Source organism: Sycon ciliatum, chromosome 4 (genome assembly GCF_964019385.1).
Source record: "Sycon ciliatum chromosome 4, ocSycCili1.1, whole genome shotgun sequence".
Taxonomy (NCBI): domain Eukaryota; kingdom Metazoa; phylum Porifera; class Calcarea; order Leucosolenida; family Sycettidae; genus Sycon; species Sycon ciliatum.
Genome location: NC_088646.1, coordinates 26,486,455 through 26,503,354, shown reverse-complemented (window position 1 = coordinate 26,503,354; position 16,900 = coordinate 26,486,455). Strand labels below are relative to the sequence as shown.

General features: G+C 46.4%; 2 protein-coding genes across 2 annotated transcripts; both read left to right on the top strand.

Annotated features, from left to right (window-relative positions):
- The first annotated feature begins 1,255 nt into the window (after nt 1–1,255).
- Nucleotides 1,256–11,323, top strand: LOC135815335 (actin-histidine N-methyltransferase-like). Its single transcript, XM_065328617.1, has 16 exons — nt 1,256–1,426; nt 1,513–1,614; nt 2,610–2,698; nt 3,429–3,488; nt 3,772–3,844; nt 4,001–4,111; nt 4,651–4,796; nt 5,137–5,189; nt 5,889–6,015; nt 6,833–6,907; nt 7,488–7,587; nt 7,764–7,836; nt 8,460–8,545; nt 9,056–9,185; nt 9,640–9,679; nt 9,910–11,323. Exons 1-16 carry the CDS (start codon nt 1,345–1,347, stop codon nt 10,048–10,050), a joined length of 1,488 nt encoding a protein of 495 aa, XP_065184689.1. The 5' UTR covers nt 1,256–1,344; the 3' UTR covers nt 10,051–11,323.
- A 531-nt stretch (nt 11,324–11,854) lies between these two features.
- Nucleotides 11,855–16,800, top strand: LOC135815334 (thymidine kinase, cytosolic-like). The gene is made up of 7 exons (XM_065328616.1): nt 11,855–12,137; nt 14,003–14,034; nt 14,297–14,410; nt 14,608–14,701; nt 15,003–15,095; nt 15,219–15,338; nt 15,674–16,800. The coding sequence occupies exons 1-7, from the start codon at nt 12,039–12,041 to the stop codon at nt 15,764–15,766; spliced, it is 645 nt and encodes a 214-aa protein (XP_065184688.1). The 5' UTR covers nt 11,855–12,038; the 3' UTR covers nt 15,767–16,800.
- The last annotated feature ends 100 nt before the right edge of the window (nt 16,801–16,900 follow it).

Sequence of the window (16,900 nt, the reverse complement as noted above, 5' to 3'; positions counted from 1 at the left end):
TTCTGCCGCCTCTACGTACGCCAGCATTGCCAAGACAACGGTGTTCCGTTCCCGCGCACCGAGGGCCCCGGTATGCCACGCCTGCCGAACTTCAACATCTTTCTCCTTGACAGTTCTCGCGAAGACTGAATGATGGCAAACTGCAATCACTTGAAGTGCCTCGGGCAAAGAGAGCTTTGAGAGTATTGGGTCCTTCAGGTGCTGTTCTCTTGGCACGAGTTTGGCGCGATATCGTCGAATGTGGTCGCGTAGGCACCAGAAGATGGCGGCAAACTCGGCCGGCTCAATCAGCGAGTGTCGCTTCCGTTCCAGCACCGTGTAAAAGACCAAATCGGCCAGCTGCACGGTGTGGTGCATGCCGGTGCGCAGCGCACATAGCTTCGCCACAGATGCCAAGTCTGCGGCTGCGCATGTGTGCTTCTCCGCGGCCAGGCGGTCAATGAGCAGCTTCATAACTGGTGTGCAATCGACACTGTTCTCTGAAGCCTCACACAGGAGCTCCGCTATGTATGCTAAGCTGAACTCATGGAATGCATGGCAGACGGTGGCAACAAGGGCAGCAAAGCTTGGATAGTCCACGGCATTTGCATTCTGCATGTACTTTAGCACGATGGGGTTCCATTTCTTGTCAAATCCGCCGCGTTCTTGTCCGTGAGCGCACGAAACAGCCAGACTCCGAGAAAATCCGCCACGACCCATGCATCCCACCAGCGTCATGTATCGCATTGTGAATGTCCTCACGTGTTGTAGAAGACATAACCTGCTCATCGGTCGCTGGGCATCGCGTGAGGTGAGTGCACTACAGGCTGGTGATTCCCTGGTCCTGGATCATGAAGGGAAAAACAGGCTGCCCGGAATGATAGAAGAAAAGAGAAAACTGTTTTTCCTGTGTGACTATTTAGTCTTGAACGAGCTTTGCAGCGTATCCATGCCCAATCACAGACAAATCTCGTGGATCGGAGTCCCCTCCTAGATCCTGTACCCGATCTCCACGAAAATAGCAGCTATTGTGCACTATTTCACACACAGCGTTCAGAAAGGCTCGTAAAACTAAAAGTTGTTGTTCGGTTTTGGCCAGGGAGTCGTCAAATACGGTATTTGACGACTCCCTGGTTTTGGCATTTTGTTTGAAACATGAGGTGAGGGTATGTGACATCATGATGTGGACTGCTACCTTGACTACGACTAGTACGAGTCTACGCATACGACATGTCGACAGTGCATGCAGTGCAGTGCATGATGATTTTGCTAGTTTTTTTTGTTGCTGATATCGCAGAATGAAACATGCAATTTTCTAAATTGTAGATCATACAATCTCACTCATTGACCTATCTAAGTTTGAAAATGAGTAGAAAGCGATCCCGTCTTCAAGAAAAGGCCCAGCTTAGCCAGGAGCTGAATCGCCTCGCTGAAAAGCTTGGTGAAGGTTCGTCGAATAAGAAAGTTGTAACCAAACTGGCTTTTTGAGAAACTCATATTTCTACGAATTTGGTGCCTGTGCTCGTTCCTCAGCTTGCAGCGTGCCAGCAAGCAGTCCTCAGCAGCAATGGGAAGGGTACCTGCGGGTAACGTCATTGATTGAAGAACTTCTTCGTGCTCAAAAACCCAGTCATGGTATGGATGGCACTGCAATGTGTTGCTAATCTGTTGAATTTCAAGTTGCTACTGAAATACTTGCTGGATATTTTGTTTTGTTGCTGGCAAATACCCACGTACGTACACAGATGTTGCACATGACTTGTGTAAATGATCTTTGCTTGTGTTCTGTTTGATGCCTACTGTTGTAGGTACTGGTGTACTGTAGCTGTGTTGCCAGCCAGTACATACTTCGAGTAGTAATGATACTGTACAGTCATTGTATTGAAAGAATAACTTTGCCAAATACCAGTACTCCTGTTGAATGTACTTACAAATATAGTGTGGTGGCCTGTGAAATATGGAATCGTGTCCAGGTACAGCACCGTGCTTGTGTGCATCTATGACACCTGCACAGTAGGCTGTGGCGTGCCGGTCACTGTGCCCGAAACCGATGCCGTATTTCACTGCCCGCCACTACCGGTATAACTTTGATGATGTTGGCATCAGTTCATAAGGAAGCACACAAACTACTGCGAGAAGAAGTATTATTATACACTGCCGGGCTGTGAAATCCGACCACCGGCATGATATCTGCACCTCCGAGTCAAGCAGCCCTTGATGCTCTGCAGTTGTGTAATCCAGCTGACGGCAGGTGTCCACTACTAGTATGTACCTCACAATGCCATTCTCTGGCAAGCGGTTGGACTTTACTGATGACGAAGCATTAGCAATACTTTTGCGTCCCAGAATTATTATAGCAAAGCAGTCTTGAATACAGCACAGGCAATGAGGTCGAAAGGTTAGGAACGTAGGATACTTGAGTGAAACCATTACTCAGTAGTGCTGTCATAGTGCATACACGTCTGGACGTATCACATCAACCCTTATTTACCATCATGCCAGCCATATCTCTTGTTGCCAGCAGGGTCGCCTATCTATCCGGGGACCCGCTGGACTTGCTTTCTTATCATTGTGTTACCAAACTGGGAGCATTGCTGCTGTACACTTTCTATATGATCGCCATGCGGCAGAGTCAGCGGTGCGCAGTGAAGAAGAAACGCAGAAGCTTCACGAGGACTTTGGTGCATGGATGAAACGAAACGGTGCCGATATCAAGGATGTAAGAACTTAGCGCCAAAGGCAAAGAAGTATTTCCCTGTTTTCATGTCGTGTGTTACAGTGTTCTCTGCCATGATTGTGTGTTCACTCGATATCATCTTAGGCAGTCACATGCTGTTGTATATATATGGACGTGTATTTACGGTTCCTGATTCCCGATTCAATCATTGCTTCTCAGGTTTCCCTACGTCACTGTCAGACTGTGTTGCCCGGCAGCTTAGCTGCAAGTTAGCAGAGTGGTGGTGGTGGTGGTGGTGGTGGTGGTGGTGGTGGTGGTGGTGGCGGTGGCGGTGGCGGTGGCGGTGGTGGTGGGGTATCCAGGGTTTCTCGCAACTTTCGTCGAGTATGATTGTGTGGAGTGTAGTAATCATCGAGTATGTGTGGAGTGTAGTAATCTTCTAGCATGTGTGGAGTGTAGTCTTGAAACCAACCAAAAGTGCATGTAGTCCAGAACCACCAACGCTCTATCAGTTGGGCCAGTGCTGGCTGCTTCTCATCCCTGTCTACCAGCATACATGTATCAGCTTGGACTGTTGTTATAAGCAGCCTGGGTGTTGATTGCTTGTAATGGCTGGTGTCAGGTTGTCCCATTCACGATGGGAGACAATGGCATTTGGCTTCTCAACACTGACCATGCCTGAACGCTTGCCCTTACATTCTGGTGAAAGCGTGTCGTTACATGTTGTGTGTTTCACTGTTATTGGTGCGTTCATGATGTTTGTTTTTTGTAGGTGAAGATCAGCAAGGTCGATGTTGGTGATAGAGGTCTCATTGCCACACGGACATTAGAGGTTTGTTACCCACTCTGCGGTATTGCATGTGTACTTGTTCAGATGCTTGCTCTACTTTGAAATACATGTACTCGTATACATGTGCATGCAGATGTGTTTTTCCTTTCACCCGATGCACATTGGTGAAGTCGTTTCCACTAATGCACTGGGAGTCTGCATTGTGTCCCAATGCAACTAACGTTATGGTCATCGGAATCTGACATTAGTATGGTGAATGGAGCCCAATACTGCTTGAGAAGTCATACCTACAACCTGCCTTTGCGTGTGTTTGCTGTGTACACAGGCAGGTGATGTTGCGGTGACCATCCCAGCCAAGGTTATGATGTCGGTGCACAGTGCATTAAAAACCCCGCTTGGTAAGTTGCGAAGGACGTTGTTTTCAGTGGCAATCTGTTGTATTTGTCTTTGGCAGCTGTCCTGTTATCGTTACGACGTCTCCCCCTAGTTTATGAGTCTGAACCTGGCATATTTCTTTCTTTTGCTGTTTGTTTGTACTCCCTACCGATCTCCAGGCCGCTTAATACGGAGCGATGCACTCTGCAAGGAAATGCCGAATGTAGTGCTGGCGCTGCATCTGCTCAATGAGAAGCACAAGCGAGACTCCTTCTGGAAACATTACATCCGTATCCTCTTTAGTCTTTACCAATAGCGACCATGTTGCTGAGTAGGGGCAGTGACTCTTTGTGTAGGTTGTTCAATGGCAATTTGATTGGACGACAAAAATGGGTCCGATAGAGCATGGCGGAGAACCAGCTGTAGTTCGTATATTGTCAACTTGTATGCGAAGTAGTTTTTGTCTTCAGCTTTCCAGAACGATGCACATTAGTATTATTTTCATTTTGAAGTTTGCATGATGTTATAGTCTGTTAATGGATGTTGAATGTAGCACATCTTGAGATTTTTCTTTGCTCTATACTTCCTATTTGCAGCACTCCTTGATGCACCTGGTTGGCGTACAATATAATTCCATGGGGTGCATTAGTCACGAGCTGCTGCTGGTAGAATTTTGAAATCTTGGCGGAGTTGAGAGTCAGCATGTCATCTGTGTCATTGGAATGTATGTGGAACCTGCATCTTAGCAAAAGCCGGTAGCGACCCATTGAATGTGCATCACGTAAATGTAATGCTCATCCTGTGTCAAACCTTGACTAACTGTGATCAGATACACTTCCTGAGACTTACCACACACCGCTCTACTACTCACCCGAAGAGATGAAGCTGCTCCAAGGCACATCCGGCTTCAGCGACGCCGTCAGTTGTGTACGCAACATTGCCATGCAATACAGCTATCTGTTCAGACTAATCAAGGTATGTACTGAGTACATGTTTTTTAGAACACGGAGGCTCCACTGCAGCCAATTCATATCATTTTACTCCCTGATGAAGCCCCAAGGGCGAAAATTTGACGATTTCATTTCTTTTGAATAGAATTTGCAGCGTCAACGACCTTGGTGTGGTGGTGACTGATCGTGATATGTGCATGTTCCCTCATAAGCATTGCTACTATCTTCCAGCCTTTTGCCAGTGCCCTATTCTTCGTGTTCTGGCTACATGGAATGGAATTTTCTTGAAGTTATTGGTTATGTTGAGGGGTTTCCTCAGTTGTTGATGTCAGTTTTTATTTGGCTTGGTGGCTGTCATTCTTCAGAACTATCCCAATCTCCCGTTGAACGTCAACACATTCACATACGACGAATACAGGTGAGCTGAATGTCTTGCTGCTGCTGCTGCCGCTGCTTGCAGCAAACATTGACATGCACGTGGCTGCAGTGTTGTGTTGGGGTGTTCTTTATTCTTGCTATAGCACAGCAACTTTGCTACCAGATACACTTACAGCATTTTGAAACTACCTTTTACTACGATTGTTGCTGTCAAGGATCATGAAAACGGTCTCCATTGCATTGCCGCAGTTGCCTCCATCATCTAAAGCGGTGTTCGATTTCTTCTTGGGAATCCGTTTAATCCGACCAATACGATCATTATCCTGATTGGACAAATCAAACACCGCCAGTACCCATCGAGTTGCAGCTTTGATATCATTCAAACTGAAACTGGCCATGACCCATTTCCTCCGACAAGTGTTTTCGGTAGTTTCTAAGTTTGATAACGCTTGGCAATGTCTTTACTTTGCCTGGGTCAAACTTGCCCTGTCACAAGTTGTGTACCACATGCTTTCATTTGTTCCACTGGGGAAGGAGATTGAAGATGTTCTTCATATCCGTCATGCTGCATCTGCGCCTTGATCCTTGTGGGGGGGGGGGGGGAGGGGAGTGGTGGCGTTCCTACAGGTGCGGAAAATTCAACCTCCAGCCGAGTCTCACGCGAACAGTGAATTTTCTTCGTACTTCAGTGCCCTTGAATTTATGCTTAGGCTACATGGTTTCTTTTCTCTCCACACAGGTGGGCAGTATCGAGCGTGATGACACGACAGAACAGCGTGCCTCTGGTCGGGGAGAATGACGAGCGACAACGCAGCCTTGCCCTGGTGCCTTACTGGGACCTGGTCAACCATCGGTCTGGCGGTGCGGTACGTTCTTACTTCTTAGCCGACTGTGTACTCAGCTGACTGTACTGTGTTGTTGAGCTGTTCACTCAGCTGACTGTACTGTGTTGTTGAGCTGTTCACTCAGCTGACTGTGTTCTCTCGGAGCTGTTCACTCAGCTGACTGTGTTCTCTCGGAGCTGTGCACTCAGCTGACTGTGTTCTCTCGGAGCTGTTCACTCAGCTGACTGTACTGCATTCTTTAGCTGCTGGGGAAATGAGTGGAAGATTTTGATAGAATAGTATGTATGCAGCGAAGAGAAAAAAATCGTATGTGAGCATGTAACTGTTAAGTGTATATGTACAATTATGTACCTTGATCAAGCTGATGATCGTGTAGTACAGTCGAATGTCACATATCCGGTCGCCAGTTATCCGAGCACGTCGGTTATCCGACAAGCCCGGGAGTGGTAATTTTATGACTCTCAACAGTAAAATGTTTTTGGTATAATTATTATACGGTGTAATATGCATTTACTTGAAGTAGATGTGGTCAAGTATGCTAACATGTATGTGTACATGGAGCAATTCATGAATATGCATGAATATATTTGGGTATTGTGTATCAGTGAAATCCAGCCATATATGCACATAAAAAATGATATCAGTTATCCAACATATCCAGTTATCCAACATGACTGATTCCCGAAGTGGTCGGATAAGTGACATTCGACTGTACATGTGCTGAATTGATAATGGTTGTAAACTTGCCTGACATTCATCCTGAGTGCTCTTTGTTTGGTTTGTTTGCTGTTCTCGATTCACTATTCAATATTTCTCTCTTGCTTGTTGTAATCAACAGATCACGACGGACTTTGATGATGAGAATGACTGCCTGAAGTGCTTCTCTATGTGGCCATGCGAATCTGGCTCTCAGGTGAGATGACAATATGGTTGCTCTGGTCAGGTGCTAATGGAAAGGGGTACTTATTGTCGACTCGACACACTTCATGAGCTTTTCTCCGCTGGTATTTGCTAGTGCTTGAGTGCGTTTTATCCCGTGACGTCCGCTGTTAATGCCCACCTCCCCTATGCAAGTTGTACAGGTCTGTATGCACTGACCCCAAGCTCTGTCACCGGTGCAATACGTTACGAAATTGAAAGGGTGTCTCACGCCGTAGAGCAAAGATCGCTTTTCTACGGTAACCTATGTCCACTTTATACCATGGTACGGTGCGCAAGGCTGGTTTCAGCCAATCGGCGTCCTTTTGTCCAGATATGTAAGAGCAGCACTGCACATATGAATACGGTAGGTGAGCTGTGAACTCAAACACCAGGATAAAAGGAATATGTGTGTATACCGGCTTGTATAGCCATGGCTTAACAAGCGCAGATTGGCTGAAAACAGGCCGCACCGTACCATGGTATAATAAGAGGTTGTCTGTAAGATGTGCATCTCTGCTGGTCAATGATTACATGCACCGGCGGTGCATGTCTGTGTGTTTGTATTGCTGCAGTTCATGATGTACTATGGTGACCGTAGCAGTCTAGATTTCCTCATCAACTCAGCTTTTGTGCCAGACGAGAATGACCATGATCGATTCAAGCTCAAACTAGGTAAGTTGCGAGGGTATGTATGGGTGGGTGCGTGTATACATGTGTGTGTGTGTGTGTGTGCATGTGTGTGTGTGTGTGTGTGTGCGTGCGCGCGCACGAACGCATGCGCCAAGAAGCTTTGGCTGTGTAGGGGAAACCTGTGTTCTCCACTTCCTTGTTTCTTGTGTAATCTGCAGGCATCAGCAAAGCAGACAAGCTGGTAGCCAAGCGCTCTAAAGTGTTTGAGAGCTGTGGTCTCCCTGCTCACTTGTAAGTCACTAAATGCCCCCAGTAACTGTGCTGTGTGACTGTGGGGTGTTAGTTTTGTTCAGTATGCCTTTGGCACACTTGCATTATCGTTGTCAAATCCCCAGCTAGTACAAATTGCCGGTTGTGCATTGTACAGAATAATTTGCCTGCACATTTGGGAATGTTGGGAGTGTTATGAGTGTTTGGGAAACATGGATGCAGCGAATGGGATTTCGGACCACTTTGCTGGTGGGCTGATCTACTCACCTCCCACCGCTTTAATTAAGAGCTGCACCTGCGCCTTTGATCTTTGCAGGGTGGTGGTGTTCCTGCGGATGCTGAAAACTCAGTCTAACTGAGTCTCAAGCAAACCGGGGATTTTTTGGGAATGCTTCACTGCTGTTGATTCACTGCTGATAAGCATTGGCAGATTTGCTCTGTTCTTCTGTTGTTGTTGTTGTTGTTGTTGTTGTTGTTGTTGTTGTTGTTGTTGTTGTTGTTGTTGTTGTTGTTGTTGTTGTTGTTGTTGTTGTTATTGTCGTCGTCGTGCCGTCGTCGACGTCATTGTTGTAATCGTAGTCATCAATGTTGTGTGGAAATGATAAACTGACATGCCCATGCTGGTCTTCTGTCTCTGATCATAGATCAGGAATGTTCACTCTGACTCGGCCATCGAGGCCACTCCCGGTCGAAACTACTCTGTTCCTACGTGTGTTCTGCATGAACGAAGGTGAGCACCACACAGTCCACCTTGCTATGTCAGTCGTACACTGAACCTACCATACTCATAGATAATCACCTGTATGCATGCTGACCAGACAATGCTCTTCTACTTGAAAGTATCTATTTGGAGATCAGTTTGATGTGATATACTTTTGGCTGCTTGTGTGGATATTGATGACGTGATAGTGTATTCATTCGTTGTTAGTTCACAATTTTTCGGTGTACTTTTATTGTTGGTTCTCTGTTTCATACCTAAAATTTCAATAACCGAACAAACACTAACACACATAATCCAATAGGGAACTGCTTCTCTGTACCGAAAATTTCTGTTCACCGAACCTGGCCTTTTGCTCTCATACAGAAAATTTTGAGGACCTAAAATTTCTGAATTAAGAGTACTCCAGTACGGCTTATACTCCGGAAAATATGGTAGTGCATTTAGACCTTTTTAAAATCATGGCTTGCAGTGCAGGTTTGATGGTTTGTTGTTTGCATTGCCTGTGCTGTGTATTTGAAGATGAGTTGGATCGCTGTGCAACCGAGCAGGCCAAGAAAGAGCCGCTGCGCCTGCGTCAGATGCTGATGGACAGCACATCACCCTGGTCACTCAGTCTTCACAAACGCCTTTGGGCTTTCCTGAACACCAGGTAAGCAGCATGTGTCCGTATCGGCATTGTGTTCTGGGGCGTCTTGCTGTGCCTGTCACTCTCTGCCTGTTTATATCTGCCCTTCTATCTGTTCATTATTACTCTTCTCTCCTCTCCCTCCTCTTCCTTTTCCTGCTCTTCTTTTCCCTATCTCTGGCCCATGTGGACCTTTCACTTCCTGTTTGCACTGGTCCATTCATGCTCGATGTGCTTACAATATACACTTCATTATACCATACTCTGCTGGGTATCTAGGTGCCGGTATGCTGCTTGCCAGTTGCTACCAATCTGAATGCAATGCTCTGCATTTGTAGTGTGCGTACTTCCGTAACACTACATGACCCGCAAGTAAGTTGGTTTCGTTCATCACAGTCATGATGTTGTTGAACAATGCATGTGGGCATGTGGGCATGTGGGCATGTGTGCTCGGTCCTGGTGTTGGTGGTTTCTACAGGTGTGAGCTTCTGCTTCGCCAGTATCCCAGCTCTAATGAGGTATGTTCCACACCTGCTGTGTGCTGTTCTTGTTTGCCTTTTTTTCTTGTGAGAGAGTGTGTTTGTTATATTGGGGTGAATATGGTACCTACTACACACATAGTGAGCACCTCCATTGTGTGATTTATGGACTATGTATCATTGTACTCTGCGGTGAATTTCTTATGTGTTGCACAAGATGGACATGCGCACGTCGTCAACACACTGTGCTTTGTCTGTATGCGCTGTAGGCGGATGATCTCATCATTGACGACCCGTCCAGCTCTTTCCCAACGATATCAATCATGAAGTTCCGCAAGTCTGAGCGGCGCCTGCTCAATGAGATGATTGAGTTTGCACGTCACAAGCTTCAGCTGCTGGAAGCCGAGTAGAGTGTACGTATGCAGTATGGTTCGCTAGCAGCATTGATCGGCCAAGTTGTTGCCATGCGTTCGGCATGCACTGGCCCGTCGATGTGCAGCATTGCAGTCATGCTGCCCTGCCCAGTGCCCAGTGCAGATACACTTGATGTTGAGACTGCGCTGCGGTGCTACTCTGCTATCCTCGCCTCTGGCAAGTAACTTAGCATTGATTCCTACCCCTTGCCGCGTGTGCGTGCATGGCTGTGACTGTACGCTGTGCTGTACACTGGCCCTTGGTCATCGCAGACTATGCATACCCGATACTATGGTACAGCCGAGTCTATCTCCTTGCATATGCATCTGTTACTATTTTGTACATATAACACCACGACCCAAAGTGACCTTCGGGCTGGGGCTTGGAAAAGAACTCGCAATAGCCAGGTCCCAGACTGTTTCGGCCGCATCTCCGTGTACATTTGCCTTTCTGCGGCGCTCTTAGTTTTTACTGCCAACCGGGAGTCCACTTTTATTTCACTTATCCAGACTGGGCCTGATCTCATCTGGAAGGGTTTCCTTTCTCCCCCCCCCCCCCCTTCATTCTTTTCTGTACTCCTAGTGACCAGCAGAGTTCAGAATTCCTGACATGTCTTCTATTGCACGCAGAATGCATGAAAATCAACTCCCATAGTGCGGTACATGGTGACACCGTGCCCGCCTTTACTGCCCGCGCTCTTGCTGTGCTTTACCACCCGCGCCCTTGCTGTGCTTGGGCGGCCGGCTTTCCATTGCTCCATGCAACTCTATACATTAAATTTGTTGGTGTCTTTATTTTCTTAGGCCTCTGCGCAACTTCACTAACCAGGGCAGCTGCCATGCCCATCCATGGCTATAATTTTTTTTCCAATCCAATAGTTATTTATTCATTTCTTTTTCTTCTTCCGTCTATGTCGTTCTGTCTGTTTCTCGCTTTACCTTGTACTTGGTGATGTGGCTTCCCTTTCTTGATTTTCTAGTGTCATTTCAACTTACGTGCCATCATCACCGTTCACCAGTGCTGTGCGGTGTCAGGGTCCTTCTTTTTATGCTTTCTCCATGAGAATTGAATGTGGCGTTTGAGCAGACTCGAAGCAGCAAGACATAAGTTCGCTCTTATTTCAATGGCCAAGCGTGTTGTTACTGATGCCAAAGCGTAGAGCTCATCTGTTGTCTTGTGGTCTATTCATGGTCGGTGCTCATTGCATACGTTTTTTCTCATTATTTTTTTGTTTGCTGCCAGCCATCAGAGATGCAGCACCTAAATGTATTCCTTGTGTACCTGTCGGAGCATGCTGTGACGTGTGTGTAATGTGCATTGAGTGGATTGAGTGTGGAGCGGAACATGGCATCGTCCCTTGGGCAAGCATTTAGCCATATTGTAGGTCTGACTAGTCATTTCATGGTGTTATAATTATGTGTAAAGTGTGTGCGTGCATGCGTGTAATTCGTAATTACTCTACCTGAAATGCTGGATATTTGATGTACATATCTGATTGTGGCCAGCGAAGCACTTTCTACAATTACACTATTATTACAGTCAAAACTTCTTCAGGACGAACCATGACCAAGGGCCGACCTGTTTGGTTTAGGAGGCTACTCTTGTCATGCTTTGTATGAGAATCAAGCCAACAACAAAACAATCACAAGAACTGATAATGACGTACCGCTATTGCTTTTTTTTAGGGAGTAGTAAAATACATGTATACAGCTCCCTGCTTTTTACAGAGCAAAAGTTTTGTACCCAAAATACTTTTTGCGGGATTTCCTACCAATTTGAACTGTTCAATCATTGCAATTATTATTTGCATTCTTGTGCGTAGCATGCATGCAGAGAGCATGTTGCGCAAGTGTTGGTCGTTTTTAGTTTAGTAGTTTACTGAGATCTCGAGGATAGATAGATTCAAGGTAACATATCCCTCATGCTTGAAGTAGATGATTGTAATACATTACGAGTATAAAGAAAGCATCTGCTTCGCGTCGAAATGAGCATATCGCTAGGGCTGCACAATTGCCTCGCGGTTGGTGGGTATCGTTATTTTAGCATCATCCCATCATTATGCCGGCCAACTGGGCAGATTCAGGTGAGTTTATTGATCGTTGGATTCCTGGATACCGTGTAGAAACCAGTTGTCTGTGACAAGTCAATGAGTGCGAGCTAATTTTAAAAGTACTTTTCAGTTACAGTGTACAGTAATACAAGTTACGCTACACCCATGGTCAACACAGTACAGAGTTCTAGCCAGGAATAATGTAGGGGAGGGGGAGGGGGGGGGGGGGGGGGCGGGATAGGGCAGGGGAAACAAACAATATTTCACCCATTTTTCCACGTTCTACTGTTATAATTATAATATAATTTATATATATACACTCGACCGTCTCTTATCCGGGCACCTTGGGACCGGGGACTGCCCGTATCTCAGATTTGCCCGTACCTCAGGATAACTCCTGATGAGTCATCTACCATGTATCATATCATTTTTTGAAGAGTTTTTTTAGGCACATATTGCACATGTTCAGGATACAAAAGTATCCATTGATAAAAAATGTGTGGATTACACAGGTTGGCAGTGAAAAATAAGCAATTGCGCATACAAAAAAAGTTCAAACCCCCCAAATTTGAAGTATTTTTGCCATAGGAACTCAAGCTGAAGGTGACCGGTAGAGAGACGTGCCCGTATCTGAGGCGTCCGGATAAGAGACGTTTGAGTGTATTGCCTTGTCACGAAAAAATGCAGAACACCCCGTTTCAATGCATTTCTTCCATCAGTTTGCTGTAGTACATATCTATGAATCCTTCCCAGCTGAGAAATGTCAAGCGTACTGTGTACAGGGGTGCATGCTGGGCTTGGGTTTCTCATCTCATTCATGTTTGCCATTTCTAGCGAGTAGAAGAGTAGAACAGAATTCGAGTGAAATAAGACAGTAGATGAAGTGCACGTACACACCCCTACCTAGGCGCGTGCTCGGCGATGGGCACGGGGGGGGCACGTGCACCCCCCAAAAATTTTCAATCTGGGTAATTGCAATTGTAATGAATGCAAATATGCTCTAAAATTCAAGAAAGGTTGCAAACAAATTGCAGAAAATTGCCGGGGGGGCTCCCCTCGGCTCCCGTGCACCCCCCTAGTTGGGGGGCCGAGCACGCCCCTGCTACCCATGTTGGTAGATCATTGATGCGTACAGTCAACTTCGCTAATAACGACTGCGGATATAACGACAATTCGCGAATAACGACAGAATTTCCATGCCCAGCGCAAAGTCCATACTACCTGTATACATATAATGAGACTTCGGGTATAACGGCACTTCGCAAATAAGGACACTTTTCTGATGCCCGGCCGAGTGTCGTTATACGCAAAGTTGGCTGTAGTCCATATGTCTTCCTACTTAGCCACATGTAACTGTTATGGTGCAATGAACAATATTTTGTTGTATGAATGGATCACAAAATCCTGCAGCTCTACCGACTTTAACCAGTTTCGAATCTGGTAGAGCAATTAGAAGAAGGTAGGATCTCTCAGTCTTGAGGAGAAAAGTAAGAAAGACGGACCCTCCCTGGGATTTAAGGCAGCTACGATATCCTGCGACAGCCACAGATATGGAGCTGTAGAACTAAATGTACACGAACTGTGATGAGTTTCGTGTAAATTGTGGGGTAGTTGCTATGTCTCCCACCCTAGTTCTCACTACTGTGCTGTAGTCTTTACCGTCCAACACACAGCTTGTGTGTGTGTGTGTGTGTGTGTGCATGTGCGCGCGTGTGTGTGCATGTGCGTGTGTGTGTGTGTTCATGCGTACATGTGTGGGCGCGTGTGCACGTAAGTACACATCTGTGTACATGACCTTGGTGCACTCAGGTCTGATCAGCTTGCACATTTGTGTGGCTTGTGGTTGAAATTTTGAGAACTGGTTTAAATTGGTTTCATGTCTTCCTTGTGCCGTGCAGCTGATCTTGGGCCCAATGTTCTCCGGCAAAACGTAAGCTCTCTCTCTCTCTTTCTCTCTCTCTCTCTCTCTGTCTGTCTGTCTGTCTGTCTGTCTGTCTCTATCTATCTATCTCTCTCTCTCTCTCTCTCTCTCTCTCTCTCTCTCTCTTCTCTCTCTCTCTCTCTCTCTCTCTCTCTCTCTCTCTCTCTCTCTCTCTCTCTCTCTCTTTCTCTCTCTCTCCCCCCCCCCCCCTCCGGAGTAGCTCCGTACCCCAAAGAAAGAGCTGTTTTCTTTCTGTAATTTCTTTGAACAGGACTGAGCTAGTTCGTCGTGTCCGCCGTTACGACATTGCACAGCAAAAATGCCTGATGGTCAAATACAGCAAGGACACACGCTATGATAACCAGCAGCTGGCTACACATGACAGGTATGGTTTTGGATGTACTTTTAGAAGTAGTGTCTACTCTTATGTGATGGCTGATTCTTGCCGATGCCGCTGGTGCTGAGTTACTATAAGCGAATGTGCACTGGATCCTGATTGCATAAGTGCCAATGTTTTGCTCTTATCGTCTTCTGTTGTGATATCCCACGTGGCTTGCCTCTGCTGTGTCTGCGCTGCTGCAGGCTCACATACAACGCAATAAGCACAGCCCGGCTAATGGACGTGCATGACTCAGCACGCTCTTACGACGTTATCGGTGTGGATGAGGGACAGTTTGTAAGTTTCGTTCGAAATAAGGAAAATAGTGTCATGAGCTGGTTGACAACAAGATCATTAGACATTGGGGGTTTCTACAAGGTGTGGCTGCACCGGTGTCAGAAAGTGCAAAAGAGCAGCACCTTTGTATGGGGTTGTTCTTCTATATTCATCTCTGTAGTTTTCGCAAGGCACTCCAAGGAAGAGGCTGTAATTGTGTTTGTAGATGTGTGCTTCGTTTCACAACGCTGCACTCTTGTAAGTGCTATAAACCCAGCCGTCGAGACCCATGTTTTGACTCTTGTCTGTGCATCTTGTATAGTTTCCCGACCTGGCAGAGTTCTGCGAAGATTTAGCAACACAGCACAGTCGAACAGTGGTTGTGGCTGCTCTAGATGGTACATTTCAGCGTAAGGTGAGGGCATAGTCTCTTGTGTGAGCTTCCTATGTTGTTTACCGGGTTGATATGGCAGGCTGTGGGAATATGTAGTCGGTATGGGAAGTTCTCAGCTTTGACCGTATATTGATTTCTTCGCAGATGTTTCCCCAAGTGACGGAGCTCATCCCGCTATCCGAAAGCATCATCAAACTGGAAGCTGTTTGTGCTAACTGCGGGCAGGATGCTCCGTTCTCACGAAGACTATCGGATGAAACAGAGGTGAGATAGCCAGTACAGTGGTACCGGTACATGTATTCACTGCACGGTACCTTGTGTGTAATGTGCGGGGTAGTGACCCAATATTTCCTCAGAGATGCATTTTTGTTGCATGAAATGTATAGTTGTACATTGTACACTTTTCTACTGAACATATGCTGTTGTTTCCCATTCTCCTCTTCCCTGTATGGAAACAATTTCACGGTTTGTGTAGAGACTCGTTTAGACCGAGTTTTCTGCATCCGTAGGAATGCCGCTGCCCTAAAAAATCAAGCCTCGATATGGAAAGCAGTTGTTAGATCTCATCCTGTCTGGATTGTTTTCCCCGATGTGCTCAGCTGGAGGTGATTGGCGGGTCGGAAAAATACATGGCAGCATGTCGTCGTTGCTACAGGCTACCCGCATCCGAACTGAACAGGACTTCAACGTAGCTAGCTTGAGTGCAGAGCGACGACAGTAGCTCATATGACTTGGTACTACGTCACTGGTGTTCGTGACAATGATGGGATAATGATGATGATGATGATGATGATGGACGGAAGGGGAGATAGCTGGATGTGGTACATGCACTGGCGACGGGCAATCAACCGACCACTCCTTCGTTTCAGCTTCCCGTGTAAGTGCCCCCTGTGTTCTGACGGGGTGTGGCGCGTGTGTGGACGCAAACAAGCATACACACAGAAACAGAGGTGACTTGGTATTGCTCATGTGCTGGGCGCACACTTCAAAGTGTTCGGGGAGTACTGCAGTGTCAGCTGGCTTCCCACTGGCCAATAAGTTGGCCAAAATTCACGAAAATTGGTGATGACGAACTGCACCACTGGCCGCCGCCAGCATACCCCGGATTCACTACAAACCTACGTTTGGTGGCTCATTCGGAAATAATATGACAATGGATATCCCACACTCAGCATGGGTTACCACTTGACCAACCGACTGTATTTAGGACTTTAAAAAGTACTCCTTGACCATAGTAAGTAGTGATCATCACTGGAAGGAATGATTTAGGTTGTTGTCGTCATCGTCATTGTAGCGGCTGTTATTGTTGTTGATCATGTTTAGGGGTGAACTTTTATTGATTTGCTTCTCATATTAGATCCTTCCTTCCACATGGTGTTTATAGCATCACCAATGAATGAGGCAGGCGGCATGCTTCATTGACGAGCCATGCCCATCTTGACAGCAACAGCAATTATAGTATATTTCATCATTCATCACCGGTTCTCTAGCATGCCACATTGGCAAGAACATTACTTCAGTGTCAACACGTAGTCCAAGCACAGGCTAAGGTGCTATTTACTTGGAAAAAGTGCTAGATGCTTCAACATGTACTTTTACTTTTTCGAAGTAGTCCCATTTTCTTAGTATACTTTTAGCTTCAGCACTATTAGAACTGCTCAGTTTAGTTAAATATTAGCTACCAATAGGCAAGTGCAGCAGATGTGTGCATGTGTGTGGCCAACAGAACAACTACATGACCGCCGCACAATAGACACACACAGGCATGGTGCCCATTGTGGAGGCTGGAGCACCACCACGGCGGCACAAGAGACACTGCTCTAGAT